Genomic DNA, 18,332 nt, shown 5'->3' on the forward strand with positions numbered 1-18,332 from the left:
GAGTTGCAAATTGTTGACTTTTTCCATCATTTTAGACGTTTGGTTGTCTTTGCAACAGTGCATATTAGTAAAGATGACCTATTTAAACAAAGTCAAAAATCAAACTGACAGGGAATCTACTTAAGGAGTGACGAGAGGTTCTTTAACATCTAATGGGTTTCCTGTTCTCCGTGAAGAGTGTGGTGTCAACATCTCTAGCAGAACCAGGGCCAGGAAGGTGCAGGAGTTGGTGGGTAATTATGCAAAAAGCTGGGGCAACAGTTTTTAGGCCAAGGGTTCTTTTTGCAATGAAAACAAATGATTGAACACTTTAATATTTGGCCCCCTATGCACTAGTATTGCAGTAGATCTTCATTTGTTTAAAAATAGACATCATTTGGGCTTAAAGTGAACTAGAAAAGTAAAAGATGAAGTAAATGTTCTTAAAATAAGTGCAAACCTAAATCAGAATATACCAGGATTAATTTTGGTAAAAGTGTAAAGGGGCAAATTCTATGGTTATGTGTGTGGTTATACGCAGGATCAAATAAACCAACCTAAAAAAAAAACATCGATGTTGGACAGCGTTGGTAGGTAAAGGTTTGCAGCATGCATACTAAGCTTGTGGTCAGAGTGATGCGAAGGTGTTTTCCTGTTTACCAAAGTGGACTGTGGTGTTTATTGGATCTTTTATGTTGACATCTTTGCAACTGTGGTGCAAAGTCAAAAGCTTACAAAGTCCTATCGTATTAGTTGGAATCACAATATACAATGTGCTGTATATGTTATATGACTTGTAGCTTGTCTTTGCACTTTGTTGTTACTAAACAAATCTGTCAACATCACAGCTAGCTTTACCACATCCTGACTAACTTCTCTTTTGAATAAGCAAGTAGATGACTTTGTCTAGCAAGTGCAAAAGTTGTAGTTTCAAAGTTGTAGCCAGGTTCAAAAGTATTTGGTTGATGCCAAATACTGCCTCTCTACAGCAGAGTGGTGTTAGGATGTGAGTGCAGACTTTCAGCTTTAATTCAAGGGGAATTGTGGCTGTGTGTTTTAATAACTGGATGAAAAAAAAAATCTTTGCAAACATTAACTGTTCTGAACTCTAGAACCCCCCCACCCAGACATTGCCACATGCCATTGCCCCTCCCTTGAGATTTTGCAGTCACCTTCAGTTTCTGCTTGTTTTGTGTTTTCACCCTTTTGAAAGTTTTGTCTTAACTTAGACAGCTCAGCCACTCCAACCGATGTCTGTGATCTTTGAGGCCTTTTTGGTATCTTGAGCTCACCAGAGAATTCCTTATTTTAAAGAATGTAGAGCACTGTTGATTTGTCCGCTCCCAAAGTTTTTCTACTTTCTCTCTGATCTTTTTATTTTGTTTTTTCATCCTAATGATGACCCTCGTATAAAGAATTCCAGTGAATGCCTACCAAATAAAAGTTCAGTGCTAGGTCATTTTTCTGTTTAACATGTGATGGAATAAAGCAGACCTCACCTGACCACAAAATTACTTAACAGTCAAGTGTGCACATACTTTTGAAGCCTCTGAAAATGGTTATTCTGTAATTCCTAAAATGTTAATGTAATACTCTGGCTAAACTTTTTTGGAAAAAAGCTGAAAGTCTGCACTTCAATCACATCTTGATTGTTTAATATAAAATCCACTATGTTAGTGTACAGAGGCAGAATTTAGAAAAAAAAAAAAAACACAAACTGTGCCACTGTCCAAATACTAGTGGACTTAACTGTGTTCTTGCCATCGAATACACATTGTTATCTTCCTAAGGTGCAAGAGCTTAATACATGCAAGAACATTAAAGAGAAAAAATATAAACTTTTTTGTTTGACATGCATGCCTAATATGTTGCATTAATCTGTTGCTTTTGCGAATACTCTTATCATTTCACAATGGTTTTAACTGTCTTTATCTACGGTCATCTGGTAAACCACACACAATTTTTTTATACAGGACACAAGCACTACATTCCCCAAATTACTGAATTACTTAATTTATTCGAAGTGGCATCCTACTACACCAACTTCTTATCGTCTATATTTCACTTTAAATGTCAAAGTGAAGCGTGCATTTAGAGAAAAATGAGGAAGTAAGCAACCCTGTGTTCCTGTGTGCTGACATGTGTTTACAGCAACCTCCTGTTTCTGACACAGTATGCAAAGTAGATGGTGGTTTCTTACAACACTCACACACAGGCTCACAAAGGCTTCATTTTCAGAACCTTAACTCCCACCGAACGTTGGCACACTTCCACTCTTGCTCTCTCTCTCACACACACATGCGCGCATTCAAAGGCATATGCGCGAATGCACTCAACCAGAATCATTTTTTTCTCAGACACAGAGCTTTTCTCTTCCTCTGCGACGCTGTGAACATACCGCTGCTGGATATAATGTGATCTACTCCAGAGGACACACGCACACACAGAAGAGTACCCGGCATACAGTTCTTCACTGACCGAAGCGCAAGTAAGTTCACTGATAAACGATAGTATCTCTGGCTTGGGCTTTGTGTTTTCTCATCATGTTCTTTCCAGTGTTGTGGTGCTCCTTTAATGGTTAATGTGGGCCATATGGTGTCCTTCAGTGGTTCCATTAATGGTTAAATGGTTGCGCAGTATCTGTATTTCTTAATTCTTGAGATACCTTTTTTAGTTACTTAGTTACTTACTAACATGTTTGGTGTGTGACATAGCCACATGTTTTTAGTCTTGTTTCATCACCCGAAGACAAACAAGCCCTTAAAATACATTAAATCAGTCATTCTTTTTTCTTTTTTTTATATACAGCCTTGTGTTTTCTTTCTCTTTTTATAACACCCGTTTTTAATCATTTTTGGATACACTTCATTTCCACTAACTCTTCATGCCTGCCTGTCTTCCTGTTCTAATGTCTCTTACTCTTTCTTACTCCATTTCCTCTTCTGTTTAGGATGACTTCGATATTAAATGGGACCACACTATCTCCAAACCAAAATTCAACAATGACCACACCCTCAGATTCAGAGAAAGATGAACTAGAAGAGTACCACACAGCCCTCTTGGTCATCTACACTGTGGTCCTGATCAGTGGTACAATTAGCCTTACCCTGATGATGCGCATCATGAAATCCACCACAACTTCCACCATGTCAATTGCCGTACTCAACCTGATCTTCACTCACTTCATCTTCCTGCTAACGGTTCCCTTCAGAATCTACTATTATGCAGCTCGTGAATGGCAGTTGGGCTATGAATGGTGTAAAATAACCAGCAGCATGATCCACATCCACATGTACATGTCTTTTGTCCTGTATGTGATTATCCTCATCACCCGTCTGTTGACGTTCTACAAGAAAGCTTGCCAGGTGGCGTCCTTTCACAGGATGCATGCGATCCTTATCAGTTTTCTGGTGTGGATTATTGTGCTGATCACTGTCCCTTGCATCATCCATTTTAATTATGGCAAAGACCATGACAAAAATGGCACTCATTGCTTCCAGTTTGGAAAATCTATAGAATCTGTTCTGTTTTTGAACTACCTGGCAAGCATATTGATTATAGTCATTGCCATTGTGTTGACAGCCTTCCAAGCCAATGTCCTATGGGTTTTATACAAGAAGCATCGGGAGGGATGCACCTTTCAGCAGGAGTTCGGAGCTCAGCTGAAGAGCCTGTGCTTTGCGTTAATCATGGTCATCTGCTTCATTCCCTACCACATTTTTCGACTGTACTACTTAAACAATATTGAATTAGAGGGTACAAATGAAATATTTCTGAGCATAACCACTTTTAACTGTTTGGACATGCTTACTTTCCTGGGGAGGAGGTCCTGTAACATATGCTTTGTAGGAAAAGCTGCTTAAAAGCTGCTGGTACTGTGTTTGCTTTTATGCCTGTCAGGGTTCTGGTACAGTTCCATAAATTTAAACAATTTAATCTTATTGCTTTTGAAGTGTTTGAAATAGCATAAAAAATTATTAAAAAACAAAATGTATCATAAAAATTGCACATGAAAAAAAAGACTGTGCAGACAACTCAGAATAACGCATAAACAGTGGTTCTGATTATAAGCTTAGGTTCAACTTTCAGTTTCTAACAATAAATATTGACCTTAGTCAGACAAAACATTCCCTTAGTGGCTTATTTGGCTTCGAGTCTTTCAGATCACTTTACATTTGAACATATTTTAATATATACAGAGTTTCAAAAAATAAAACTGACAGACCCCTGACAATGTCCTTAGTTAAGCTTTTGCAGTTTTACAATTTTTGTACCATTGACTGACACACACACACACACACACACACACACACACACACACACACACACACACACACACACACACACACACACTTTTCAAGCTGTGCTTTTTTTTAACTATTACTGTTGTTATTACTATATATGTGTACTGTGTCACAGCAAGCCGTGTTTTTATTCATGAGAACATTTAAGGACTTTAAAACTGTCTTTTGATTTTATTTCCTAATGCAGGCGCTCTTGCAAGTTGCTGGTTTGTGCTTATAATAGAAAGGCTTCATACTTGGAATTTATAATGTTAGACTATGAAATTGGAGGTCCCAGGATATTGTTTCTGTAAGTCTGTGTATAAGGACTCTAAGTGGAAGTGAATACTTTTTAACTGTATTTGCACTTAACAGTTAAATCCTGTGTACATAGCCGATGTGAAGAAGAGAAATAAATGCTGTAAATCGTTACGTCTCCCCCATTATTTTGTGAAACATTATCTCAAACCTTTTTTGGATCTCATACTTTCTGCCCTCAGAGGGCACACACACCTACACACACGCACACAGAGAGACTCACACCTGGTGATCTTTTCCTTTTCAGTTTTATGGTCCTGGGTTACTGTTTAACATCCCCACCCTAGTTTGAGTTTGTTTAGTAAATCGATCTAATGACAGGGCTATGGTGGCGCCATCCAATGTGTCGCTTTCTGAATTATAGGCCGCTCAGCTCTCCAACCTTCCCTTTTAATGTGGTTGAACACCTTTACCATTTTCCCATGCTCAGTGTGACTTAGTCCAATGGCACACTCAGGGGCTCAGGGCTGCTAGCTGTCGGAGAACAACGGTACACCTGGATAAATGCACATCCCGGACAGAAACAGAAACACAGGTAAGTCAAACATTTCTTTTTAAGTACACTGTCGCTGAAATTCAAAAGGTTCACATCAGAATAAGAAGAGTTTAAAAACGTGAAGAAGTGTTGTTTTTGCTGTAGTGGGAGTGAAGGTTACCTTTGGTAGTTTTTCAAGGAAGTTTTTCGAATGCATTCCCTTAAATCACGTGGTTTCTGTATTATGGTGGCAATGGCTGGACTCCTTGTTCGCACAAACGGCACCTGCTGCTATGTCCTGTAGCCAGTACTCTGTATCTGCAGGCATTTTCTAAAAAGCAGATAAGAAATACTAACTTTGCCACATGGGCTTGCACTGATCGAGCGATAACCCCTTTCATCTGCAGAAAGATGGTAATCCGTTCATGTGGTGTTTTTTTTCTACTACGACTATCACTGCATTTAATGTCCAATAGGATGATTCCATTTCTATAATGCAGTTCGATAATGTATTGATCTGAAGGAGGCGGAAATTTTGCTCTTTATCTTTTTTTACTATTTGCAAGAACATGCAACGCTTGTGTGAACTACTTGGTTTTTTTGCTCAAACCTTGACAATACATGAAGCACGTGCAATATATATATTGGGAAAAAAGAAACAACCCTTAGTTAATTTTTTAGCCCAGATTGCAATGGGATTGTTTTGCTGAGGCATTCCCAGAGTTGTTGATTGACTTTTGAGGCTGTGCATATCGGTCTGCCCTTTACTGTACATGCTGTTCTGTTAGACTTAAACTCTTAACTATAATGTCTAAACCCACAGGATGCACTTCAGCTGAATCATTGATTTGTCTTTTTTTAACATTTTTTTTTTAGCTTGCATATACAGTAACGCTAACTTTTCACTGTGAAGCGTGAGAGTTGCAAAACCATAGTTAACTATTTATTTCATGCTTCTATTCTCTTGCATGTTCTCTTCCATTCTTTTGCAACACATAAAAAACAAATACTGCGTTAAAGATGTACAGTTTTAGGAGTGAATACTACTGAACTGCGTACTTAACTGTTTCCAGAGTATCAGGAAGTAAGGGTTTACTAGAGTCAGTAATCGAGGCTGATCTGTGACTATTAAAACCTAGTCTAAATAGAAGCAACAGTATTATGGCCAGTTCACACAGATATAGCCTCTTAGCTATGGGTTTTATGGCCACAAAAGGCTTTTGGTTGCTAGGCAGACGCAAGCTTTCTCAGACATGTCCTGCAACAAGCCACAATACCTTTTTAGTATTACAACTGTTTCTATGAATGTGATTCTCATAAATTAAAATCTTTTAAATTTAAATTTACGTCTAGGCTGAATTGCTTCTATATTATGTTTGTTTCTTTTTTTGCCAGGTGGCAGAATAGGCTTTCAATGTATCTGAGAGATCAACAAAATTAACAACCTACTGTAAAACAGCACGAGCAGCTGATCATCCTCGCTGTTCCAAATGTTGTAGCCTCCTTAATGCAAATCAGAAAGTGCTTTCTTATGTATTCAAAATGAAAAAGAGGGGAAAGATCAAAGGCACTCATCATTACAGAAATAAAGACCTCAATTCCTGTGCTTTCTGTCCTTGCTCTTAAGAGTGGAAGGTGAAGCTTTAAAAAAGCCTTTTAGAGCTTTTAGGCTGTTCTGGATTAAAGATTTTTTTTTTACTTTTGAGTGAACATTGATTTTTCTTTCTATCTACAAGCCTAAAAGCACGATTCTTTGTTGCCTATTAAACTGTAATCACATAAGAACCTTTATTAGAAACTAACATGGAGCATCCGCATTTACCCTCATGCCTTTATACTTACAACCTCACATTATACTTTCTGATTCTACCGTAATGCTACTACAGACTAAATGTGACCGTAAGGATGCAATTCTTCATCTTCCCTTTCCACAAATGTGATGAGTCAGGAGTCCTAATGTTACTACCTGGTTAAAATGTAATCTTTCTATAATCTCTCTATCACATCGCTCTCTCTCTCTATCGCCTCTGTCTCTTAGTCCCTACGCTTCCAATATTATAGAATATATCTGTTATTACCATGCAGCCAAGTGCTAATAGCGTTTTCTGTCATGTGTGCAATATTGTTGCCTAAACTGACCACACCATACCTGCACATATATGATGAACCCCTCTGACTGGGCCATTCACTGCTGATTTAGGGCATCAAATCTCCTATAACACTGCCTCTTATCATTTACAGCCTTCACAGCACAATGCCTCAAGCTGATTACCTTTAACCCACACAATAAGAGTTAGTGTAATGAAACCCCTGATTTAAATGGGTGGGTTAGGCACATGTTGATGGATTCATGCAAAGGTGGTCATATTATGTTTTTAAGATCCCTGACTCAAAATAGGAGGGGGAACTTGGTAACACCTGCTCAATTTGCACTTTAGAGTCAATTTGTACTTACTAATATTGTTGTTGTTTTTTTGTTTTTGTTTTACAAATAATTATGCTAACTGATATGAAACCATAGACAATGATGACTGAACTAAAAAACTATGAAAGAAGAAGAAATTAAAAGCAGTGTTGTTGGTGATGTTTAAAGTAGCAGTCAGATTATTTAGAAACTGTAGTAGAAAAAGAGTAAATAAAGAGTTAAAAACAGTGGGTTGGGTGAACCCATGGTGTGTATGTGGATGCCTTAATGGGAGTTATCAGTGTTTTCTACTTCACTGTGTGTCCTTATAGATTATATCTGCTGAGGTGGTGGTGCTATTACTTCACCATTGATTAGATTAGGAAACCTGGGAAGGACACGCACAGTCACTCACACACACACACACAGACACACAAACACACACACACAGACGTCAGATGCACATTCATACATGTTACTCTCTGTAAGACCAAATGCCTAAATTGTGCACATAGTGTGCAAGTGTTCTCCAAATAAATAAATAAAAGAGCAATGAAAGACAGAGGAGGGAAAGGAAATGTCTCTTTTCTCACTATCTATTCATCCCTGTGATAAGTGTATGAGAGAAGGGTAGATAAGTGAAGTGTAATAAGGTGAGAAGAACCCCAGCTCCTCCCCTCCTTATTGTTCAAGGCCCAATCAGATCAGATTATGGGTCTTTTATGTCAGGGATCTCCCTTGTTATTTCTGAAAGAAATAGATGAAACAGAGGCAGGACTCTAGGAAAAAAGAGAAGAGAAGAGAAGAGAAGAGAAGAGAAGAGAAGAGAAGAGAAGAGAAGAGAAGAGTAGAGATAAGAAGAGAAAACCAGACTCAAATAGGAATGAAGTATCCTCCAACTCCTCAGAGTAAAACTCTGTTAGATATGGAAGTAGCCAACTACTGTGAAGGCCTGGATCCTTCGTACAACACGCTGGGCTTTGAGCATGCAGAGGTACTCTATGTAGGACGAGGTAAGTGTGTGCAAATGCAGACAGATTCACACCAAAACACAAACAAGTCAAGCACACAGAAAGACATACATTAAAAGATAGGCCACTCTCTCACATACTTATCAGGGCCTTTAGAATGATCTGATTGGGTCATCAGCCACAGTACTGGATGAGGAGGTGGTTGTTTGTTAGATGAGACAGTCACTGATGAAGTTTAGTGACAGCAGCTGAACGCAAATGAGTTGCTATTTGCAGAAAGGGGGGAAATGTGTTTGATGTGTTTGATATGCTCAAGTGAACTGCTTGGGAAACTCTGACTGATGTTTTAATACTGACTGCCAGTGTGTATGTGTGTCTTGCTTGACAACATTATGTATAGTAAATCCCACTTGCCTGTTGTTGCCTGTGTGTGTGTGTGTGTGTGTGTGTGTGTGTGTGCGTGTGTATGTGTGTGTGTGTGTGGTATGCATGAGAGGAAGTGTGTGTTGTGAAGGAAATAAAAGGGCTGTGCCAAAGTTTGAGGGGGACTAAATGAATGATAACCAAGCAGTTTAGGCAGAAACTGCAGGAATGTGTCATAAAGATATTTTACTGGACAGCAAGCACACATCTCTGTGATACACGGGCGTTACCTCAGCATGGAAGGAAAATTAGTCAAACATTTACTGTAGACACTCATTGACTCATTTCACATTGGCACTGGCCCATGTGAGGCCAAATGAGTTGTGCGCAGTAGAAATTTAAACATGTATGTATTCGATGCATCTTGAGTTTTTACTCGATCGACAGCAGGTTCCATTTAGTAGACTTTAATAGAACAACTTAGATGGAGGCAGTGATGATGGTTATGGTTTCTATTACAGTGGCGATGCTGGTGCTGGTGATAATGGTAGAGATTATGTTGATGATGACAATAAAGGCATAAAAATAGAAATAAAGACAATGACAATCATGTTTTGTCATTAACAGCAATGTCTGGTAATACCAGACATCCTCCAACACAATGCACAACACATTTACAGCGAAGTATCAGCAGTGTTATGTGTTTCCTTCAGTGATAAATGGTTTGAGGACACAAGAATTCATTTTCTAGATTTTGCAGTGAGCACCTGTGACCAGCATTCATCAGTGAAAAGCAGGTGTTGGGGGGGGGGGTTGTTTTTTGGGGACATTTTGATATTTGTTATTTCTGGAGTAAGACTTCACACAGTGACTAATTAACTAAACATTTTGTAATTCAATTGCTCCCAAAGAGGCACTACACTGAGAAGTTAAAGGAAAAAATCTAACCCTCCAGAGGATGTAGCGGGTCTAAAGGTAAAGGGGCACCTTGGCCTCTTTCATGATCCAAAAGCCCCCACCCACAGGGCTTTAGGGGTCACTGAATAGCTTGAAATGTGTGGAAAAAAATGTGAACTATATGCTACGGCCTTTAATATCCCCACATGGTTATCGGAAATTGGGGACCAAAGTGTCTAAATCTCCATCATCATCATAAAATGCACAAAGTGAATAACTTTTGGAAGAATGGCGTGTGCATGGTGCTCTGAAGCTGTTCTGGTCTTACTGGCCCAAAACCTTGTATGCAGATGTATTTGTATTTACCTGTGTGAGTGTTTTGTTTTGTTTTTTTGGTGCTCCAGACAGCATGCCGACAGAGCCAAGCCTGCCTGGTCCAGATGGGATCATTAGTAACTGTGCAATCTGTGGAGATAAAGCCACAGGAAAACACTATGGAGCCTCCAGCTGTGATGGCTGCAAAGGCTTCTTCAGACGCTCAATACGCAAGAGCCACGTCTATACCTGCAGGTACAGTTTGCAAAGATACACTGTGCAAGCATGAAATGCATAATGTGTGTATGCATGTGGGAAATATAAGAAATAGTTCATGCAATCGTCATAAATATCGTCACAAATGTGCTTTTATATGCATGCACCCTTAAAATGATTTGCCAAAAATAGTGATAATTTGCTTTTTGTTTCAGGGTTGCATACTTTATTGTTGAATGATATGTCACAATTTTCTTGCTCTGATAACTTTGCATGTTCTGAAGGTTCAGCAGACAGTGCGTCGTGGATAAAGATAAGAGGAACCAGTGTCGTTTCTGCAGACTCAACAAATGCTTCAGAGCTGGCATGAAAAAAGAAGGTAGTGAAACCTCTTTTGAATGAGACGCGAAGTGAAATTGTTACACCTACATGCAGAGAATAGAGATAGAGTCTTGCTGATCTTTTATGTTTCTGCATATATGTCACACAAAATTGTCAAACAAATTTTAATATTAGACAAAGATAACCTGAGTAAATACAAAATGCATTTTTTAAACAATGATCTTATTCATCTGCCAGATCAGATAAATCAAGAAAGTGAGAAGTGAAGTAGGCTGAAAGGTCACTTGCCTCAATTACGGTCAGAGTTCATGATTCAATAATAAGAAAGCGACTTGGCAATGATGATCTGGTCCTGCTCTGCTACTTCAGGACTTGAATGACTTGCCATAACTGATGGAACCATGAATTCTGCTCTTTACATAAAGAAGACCATCCGTCATCAGTCAAGCTTAAGTGTTCTCAAGTTATGCAGCAGAACAATGATCCAAAACACTCCGGAAGTGTTTGGAGTGGTCTAGTCGAAGTCTGGACTCAAATTCTACTGAGATGCTTTGGCGTGACCTTAAAGAGGCTGTTCATGCTCAAAATGAAATGGAATAAAAATAGTTTTCCAAAGTGGGCCAAAGTTTTTCCACCGCGATGTGAATGACTCATTGCACAACCAGTTATTAAGTTTAGGGGCCATTTACTTTTCCACGTAGGGCCAGGTGGGTTTAGATAACTGTCAACCAGTATTTACCCGAGTTATCTTTGTCTAATATTAAAATTGGTTCCATCATCTGAAACATGTAAATGTGGCAAATATGCAAAAAGATAAGGCATCATGAAGAGGGCCAATCCTTTTTCACAGCACTGTATGTACATTATATACACACTATGAAGGAGAAGTACCTTTCTTAGTGAAGTTTACTGACAAAGTGGAAAATTAAAATGAGAGAAGGAATTACTTCTGTCAGAGAAACCGACAACTGCTTCAAGATGGATGAAATGGGCTCTGCCATAAAACAGGTGTTTACTTAGTGTGTGTTTGTATTTATGAGGGGTATAACCTTGGCTCAGAGTTTTACAGCCCCTAATCATGTGTTATTTAAACATGTTGTTCTGGATTGTATCAGGTTAACGTTTGACTCCTTTTGTTGATGAGAGTCTGTAGTGCTATTTTTCCTAATTATTAACTGTCGTCGTGTATGCAGGCATCTCTTAACACTCATAAATTACTTAAAATTAAAAGCCTTAAAACTGGAAAACCAGGAATAAAGCTTCATTATTGTTACTTTGTTACTCTTTTTTTTGGGGGGGGGGGGGCTATTTGACTGGTAAAGTGTTGGAGATGTTGCTTCTTCCCTGTTCCCTTTTTTAGATTGCTTCCTCTTTCATGCATACACGCAAACATAATTATGGCTGTGATATATTAGCTGTGCAGAATGAGAGGGATCGGATCAGTTCCCGAAGAAGTATCTCCGACTCCCAAGACCTTCCAACCATTACTATTTTGGCCCAAGCAGAATCATTGTCCCACCAGGTGATAATCCCTTTATAAATTTCTTATTTTAAATCTCTTTTATGTTTGTATGTTAGTTGATGAACTTTATCAGTAACATGAGTGACTCTTCTCCAGCAGAGCACTACTCCGGTTGGAATAGCAGACTTGTCAGAGCAGAAGTCAGCCACTGTAGGGGACATATGTGATTCTATGAGACAGCAGTTATTGGTGTTGGTGGAATGGGCCAAATATATTCCTACTTTTGGAGAACTTCCACTGGATGACCAGGTAACTGGCTGTTCTGCCTGATTTGCAATCTGTGACTGTGACATTTCTTCTTTGCATGTAATGAGTGTCATGCACACAGTAGTGTGCAAAAGTCTTGAGCTGCCCCTCACTTCCTAATATTATGATAGCAAATGGCTATAGCAATGTACTGTAACATCTAAAAACATACATGGAAAGACTTTGTACAGAGTTTGGAAAATCCTAATGAACTTGAAGTTTGGTATGACTGCCTTTAATATCCAATTCAACCTAAAATTTTTTGCCATTTCTTGAGGTAGTCTTAAAGGCCATTCTAAAGCTATTCTTTGGATGTTATGTTCTCAGTCCCAATTAAGTCACACTGCTCTCTTGCCAGTCCAGTTCTTGCCCATGGCTTCTTGACAGCCACCTTTGCACTGAGGCTATTTCTACTAAGGCTTGGTGAACAGCTGAAGGGCCAGATGCACCTTTTAGTTGCTGAGGTCCTTGCTGAAGTTTTCCTATTTCTTAACGACGTGACTTTCAGTTACTCTTCATCTTCTGCACATACTGTTTAGGCTTGCCGCATCATCTTCTGTCCTCCACTTGTACAGATTCTCCAATTTTTTACACACATTGCTGAGATATGCCAAATTTTCAAGTAACAGCTTTTTGAGAATCACCTTGCAGGTGCAAAAAAATATATATTTTATGCCTGTGAAACTGTGTTATCTTTGGCATTTGCCATATATTCAACTAAGGAAAGGGGAAGAAATTGTGAATTTTTTAGGTTGCTAGCAACAAAGTGCTTAAAGATACAATTTAAAATGGTTTCTTTTCCAGAGTTGTTATGTGTAGACAGAACATTGGTTAATCCCTTGAGTTACACTCCTTTTTTATGCTTGAATGATTCATAGGTCCGTTTGAAATAGCTTAACAAAAAGCAGAGCAAAACAAAACAAATAAACATTCCTCTGAAAACAGTCAGGTACAAAGCCCTTCAGACATCCTGGAGAACTATTGATCAAGACCACTTTAAAAAATTAGGAGCAAGCATTTGGAACCAAAATATAGAGAAATGAGGGCGGACTCAGGACATTTGTACAATAGTGTACTTATTATCTCATGTCTGGTTTTGGAAACTAATTTTCAGCACTTGTTGGTGTGTGAGGTTTGAAAACAGAATATTTGAAGGTAATGATTAAATGCTATTTTAAATTAGCATACACAGACCACTAGGGCATTGTTGAGGCATTGTTACATTGTTTCTGTTCTTTGTTTACCCGTGTGTGTTTGTCCATAGGTGAGCTTGCTTCGGGCTCATGCTGGTGAACACCTCTTGCTTGGGGTTGCCAAAAGGTCAATGCCATTCAAGGACTTCCTGCTTTTAGGTAGAAACCAATGACTAGAAAGGCCTCTTCCTTATGTGTGGTGAAGTCATGTGGACTTAGAATGATTAACTAAAGCTTTCTGTTTCTCTGTGACTTCAAAAGTTTTTCTTGTAAATTACATTATTCATTATCGGTACATCATACTGTAAGCAACTACAAACAATCAGGCACTTTTATACTTCTTAAGATCTCCACACCTATTTTCCATAGCTCATTGCCCTGCCTAAAAGAGAGTCTACAAGTTTCTCTGAAGGAAACAAAAATCCACCTGGCTCCAAAAGCACATACCACAGCGCTCCACCTCATACACACCTATGTTCAGTACCTACTTCATCTCAACACTGCCGCTAACTTTACTCACTGTGCCTGCAGGTAATGGCTGTGTGATCCACAGAGACAGTCCTGAACCAGAGATCTGCAGGGTAGCCAACAGAGTCCTGGATGAGCTGGTGCAGCCCTTCCAGGAAATACAAATAGATGAAAACGAGTTTGCAGCACTCAAGGCTATTGTCTTTTTTGACCCAGGTAATGAATAAAAAGTGGCATTTAACCCCAGAACCAGTAACAATAGTAAACCACAGATGATGACAGACATCACAATCAATTTGAACAGATGATTTTTATCTTGTCTGCATTGCCTTTTCTGCCCATATCCATCTTTCCCAACATGTCCCGGCTAGATTTCCCTTCAAAGTTAGGTCCCAATCCCTTTCTTGCCTCTTTACGTTACCCTAGTGTGACCACAATCCCTGCCCCCATGTTTTGTTACTCCCTCCCTTTTCTATCCCCTTCACTAAATCCTTCATTTTGCACTTCATGCCAAAGTTTGACCATAATCATTCCATCAATTCCACTCATATCCGCAATTCCATCCATGATCTTTCCATTTTTATTTATTTATTTATCCTGTGCTGCCCTGTCCCTCAATCCTGTCCTATATCCCTTCCCCGCCTTAACGCAACCCCCCTTCCTTGCTTTGCCTTCCATTCTGCAGATGCAAAGTCTTTGCGGGATCCTTCGAAGATTAAGACCATGCGACTGCAGGTAGGTCAAGCATTTGACCTTTCTAGATTGTTGCAGGACATCTGGTCTTTCTAGGATATTTTTAGCTTTTTTTTTTTTTTTTTTAATTTTCAGTCATGTAAATGATTTTGATTTCAAAAGCAACCTCAATGTCATCCTGTCAATGTCAACCTCAATGTCATCATGTATTTTTCTTTGAATTTATGCACATCTTCTTTCAATATGTCAGCAAAATTAAAGAAAAATGGATTTTGCTTATAATGACAGTGACATGTGACCACATAGGGACTCTGTGTTTGTGCGTGCACGCAGGTTCAGATGAGTCTGGAAGACTACATTAATGATCGTCAGTATGACTCCAGGGGTCGTTTTGGAGAGCTGTTACTCCTGCTGCCCACCCTGCAGAGCATCACCTGGCAGATGATCGAACAGCTCCAGTTCATTAAGTTTTGCGGCCTGGCCAAGATAGACAACCTGTTGCATGAAATGCTTCTAGGAGGTGAGATTGGCTGATGTCTGTGCTTGTAAATCTGCAGAAAAAACAAATTTGACCTTGAGCACTACCACCAAATCCTCTGCTGAAATTCCTCAGTGCAGGATTATGAAGCACTGCGGAAAATGAAAAGTATACTTGCTCGAAAGTTTTCTAGTTTATATACAGGAGGCAAAAAGTTAAAGATTTTACACAATAACTTTGTACAATACGCATTTATATTTATATTACGTTAAGCTGAAATAGAATAAACCGGGTACATAAGATGCTGCTAGGGACATCTGCAAACACATCTAAATGTATATAAATACGGGAAATCTGAAGTTAAAGCTACAGTGCATCAAATATATTCTCAGGAGGGCCATGACAGACAATTGAAGCTTGAGACATAAACTAAAAAGTCATCTCCAAAAATGTTTTCCAGTTTTCACCATATATGCTTAAAAAAAACCCTCCATGATATGACAACCCGACTTAAAAGAAAGAGCACAGAAATAGCTGCATTTGTTGCATTTGCCAGCATCTTGTCAGAACGTAGAACGAAACCACACACAAAACGCAGTAATAAAAACTCTCAGGCTATTCAAATTCTGTTAAGATGACATTATATTTAGCTATGAGTATGATCAAGCAAAACTCAAAGACAAAAGGAAATTGCATAAAGATCCTGTATAGCTTATAAACATCTATAAAAAAAACCAATGTGTCTTCTCATATCATAAGTAATTTTTTTAGCTTTACTCATGAATGGCACAGACATATATGTATATATAAACTTGTTTAAACAGAAAGAAAGACGGCTTACAGGTTATGTTAGTATGTCTGGTAATAATCACCAAAAACAGACAAAAATGTAACCTGTAATTTTAAAAAAAGGCCTTTAGGAGATAGTTAATGTGTAAAATTTTTTCTTCAATAATTTAAGATCACAATTGTAGCCTCATGGTTTCACATCCTGCCTTTGGTCTTTTAACCTCAAACTGCTGCCTTCATAGTAATTCATTTATATTTTAAAGAAATATTGTGTATATAATACAGGAATCATTAACAACACCCACATAACCAAAATGAAAAATTAAGTTTTACATAAAAACTTTTTGCAGTACTTACAGCTTCTTTAGCTTTACTGGAATGAAATGTCACCTGTTAAGTTCTACGGCTGTGATATTTAAGGACCATATTTCTTATTCTTTAATCTGTATTCAGTGGTGACTCGAACAGAACTCTCTCATTGATTCAAATTTTCGTGACCGTGAAATCACGTATGGGCGACATACACATATCGGAGAACATAACATGGCATCCTCAGGGGAATGATGAAGTGAACATGATACACCAAAATCAAAAGAACTGGGATTTATTATAAACATTTTTTAAACATATCGCTTGTCACAGTAACTGTATATGTGACAATGTCTGTACAAAGTTTCATTCAGATTGGCCCATCTTTTTAAAAGGAAATAGGATATGTACACACATACAAACAAACTGGCTGAAAATTCAGTGAGTTAACATATTTTAATGTGAACAGACCTCTCACCTCTAGAAACACTCAAAAACCTAACCGCTTTGCAACTGTAATATGGTAAAAGCTGAATAAAAGTTAGTCTGGTTACAACAGTATAGATGTTTAATTTTACTGAGTGGTATACATAAATAACATAGTCTCTGCATTTACAGGGGATGGTAGGCAGTAGCCCAGACTACTGAGGTAGATGAGAGGGGGTCCATCTTTCAGAATTTTATCACTGCATGTAATGTTATTTAGCACTACATAGTTATACATTTATCTGACATGGCAACACAGTTTTAAAGGGGCAACAAGGAGTGGCAATCAAATTTCAGGGAGGTAGTGGCACCCCAGGTGCCCCCTTTATCCACACCCCTGAACATAAAGTAGAGCATGAAACAAAGTAGGAAGAAATCTGCAAAATTACTCTGGTTACAACTTCATCACTGTGTGTTGAAGTTTATTTGCACCTGTGTTATATTTTAAGGGCTTACAACAGAACCCACACACCTGCACCATTCAGCACACACCCAGCTGGCCCAGGACCCTGTGACTGGACACACATTGGTCATCAGTACCATGCCTGTCAATCACACTCCACAAATAGGTAAGTTTCTGAGTGCTATCAGTTAACTCACACACAAAAACAATGCATGCAGTCATGTAAAGTGCATTCAGTAACACTGGAGCAAACGTGACACACACATACACACAAACAAACACACACTTTACCTTATCTAAAGAGTGTGTACAAAATATGCCTCCAAAAACAAAATTTTTTTCTTAATTATACTTCAACAAAGTAATTAAAATCTGTAATATATATATATATATATATATATATATATATATATATATATATATATATATATATATATATATATATATATATATATAAATAAACAAGAGCACTTAATGTTCACACAATCCTACAAATGTTGCTCTGTCCCTGTTTCTTTTCCTGCAGCCTCTCCAGACACTCCCATCCCATCGCCCCCGCAGGGTCCTGCACCGGAAATGTACAAACATTTTCCCCAGCCTGTTTGTCCTCCAGCGAGCCCTTCACCTTCTGCACAGACAGACCCCTGACTCTTTCCTGCATTATGTCAACGAACCTGACAGCAGATCAGTTTCCTTGCCCCCTGTTCATTATCCAGGCATGGTATGAAAATTATGACAGAAATCTCTGTTCAGTGTCAGCAGTTAGACTTTCCTACCCCATGACTCCTGGAGCTCCTGATACAATATATAATACCAGTTATGTGCACCACATTTCAAGGTTTTATTTTCTTACAGTGGCAAAACTCACAAAAGAAAAGCACAATTTTTATGCAGTCTTTTTCAGGTACAACCCTGTCTGTGTGTGTCTCCGTGTGTGTCTATGCTTATTTGCTTATTTCCTGGCACCAGAGTGTTTGGCAGCGCAGGCTCTGGGTATCCTGATCAGGCGGCGCAGTCAAATATTGGTGCTCATTTTAGCACAAAATTGTATTTGCCTTAAAACACGCTCAGACCATGTCTTACCCATAGTCATCACACCGCAGCAAGAATGATACGTGTGCTTCCACTGTAGTCACTGATATGAAAGAGGGATTGTATTTAAGTTGCGATGATGGCACAGCA

General features: G+C 38.6%; 2 protein-coding genes across 2 annotated transcripts; both read left to right on the top strand.

Annotated features, from left to right (window-relative positions):
* Positions 1-2,240: 2,240 nt before the first annotated feature.
* On the top strand, positions 2,241-4,672 carry LOC134634361 (probable G-protein coupled receptor 141). The gene is made up of 2 exons (XM_063483517.1): positions 2,241-2,467; positions 2,930-4,672. Exon 2 carries the CDS (start codon positions 2,931-2,933, stop codon positions 3,840-3,842), a length of 912 nt encoding a protein of 303 aa, XP_063339587.1. The 5' UTR covers positions 2,241-2,467; position 2,930; the 3' UTR covers positions 3,843-4,672.
* A 3,670-nt stretch (positions 4,673-8,342) lies between these two features.
* hnf4g (hepatocyte nuclear factor 4, gamma) lies at positions 8,343-17,798 on the top strand. The gene is made up of 11 exons (XM_063483516.1): positions 8,343-8,472; positions 10,095-10,260; positions 10,506-10,600; positions 11,979-12,085; positions 12,185-12,334; positions 13,596-13,683; positions 14,056-14,208; positions 14,678-14,727; positions 15,019-15,205; positions 17,197-17,316; positions 17,677-17,798. The coding sequence occupies exons 1-11, from the start codon at positions 8,343-8,345 to the stop codon at positions 17,796-17,798; spliced, it is 1,368 nt and encodes a 455-aa protein (XP_063339586.1).
* The last annotated feature ends 534 nt before the right edge of the window (positions 17,799-18,332 follow it).

This window comes from Pelmatolapia mariae, linkage group LG9 (assembly GCF_036321145.2).
Source record: "Pelmatolapia mariae isolate MD_Pm_ZW linkage group LG9, Pm_UMD_F_2, whole genome shotgun sequence".
Taxonomy (NCBI): Eukaryota; Metazoa; Chordata; class Actinopteri; order Cichliformes; family Cichlidae; genus Pelmatolapia; species Pelmatolapia mariae.

Excerpts from the sequence above, each read along its gene's own strand:
- hnf4g (XM_063483516.1), top strand. The coding sequence starts at position 8,343 with ATGAAGTATCCTCCAACTCCTCAGAGTAAAACTCTGTTAGATATGGAA. Across the intron at positions 10,261-10,505 it reads AGCCACGTCTATACCTGCAG|GTTCAGCAGACAGTGCGTCG; the intron begins GTACAGTTTGCA and ends CATGTTCTGAAG. Across the intron at positions 12,335-13,595 it reads AACTTCCACTGGATGACCAG|GTGAGCTTGCTTCGGGCTCA; the intron begins GTAACTGGCTGT and ends GTTTGTCCATAG.
- LOC134634361 (XM_063483517.1), top strand. The coding sequence starts at position 2,931 with ATGACTTCGATATTAAATGGGACCACACTATCTCCAAACCAAAATTCA.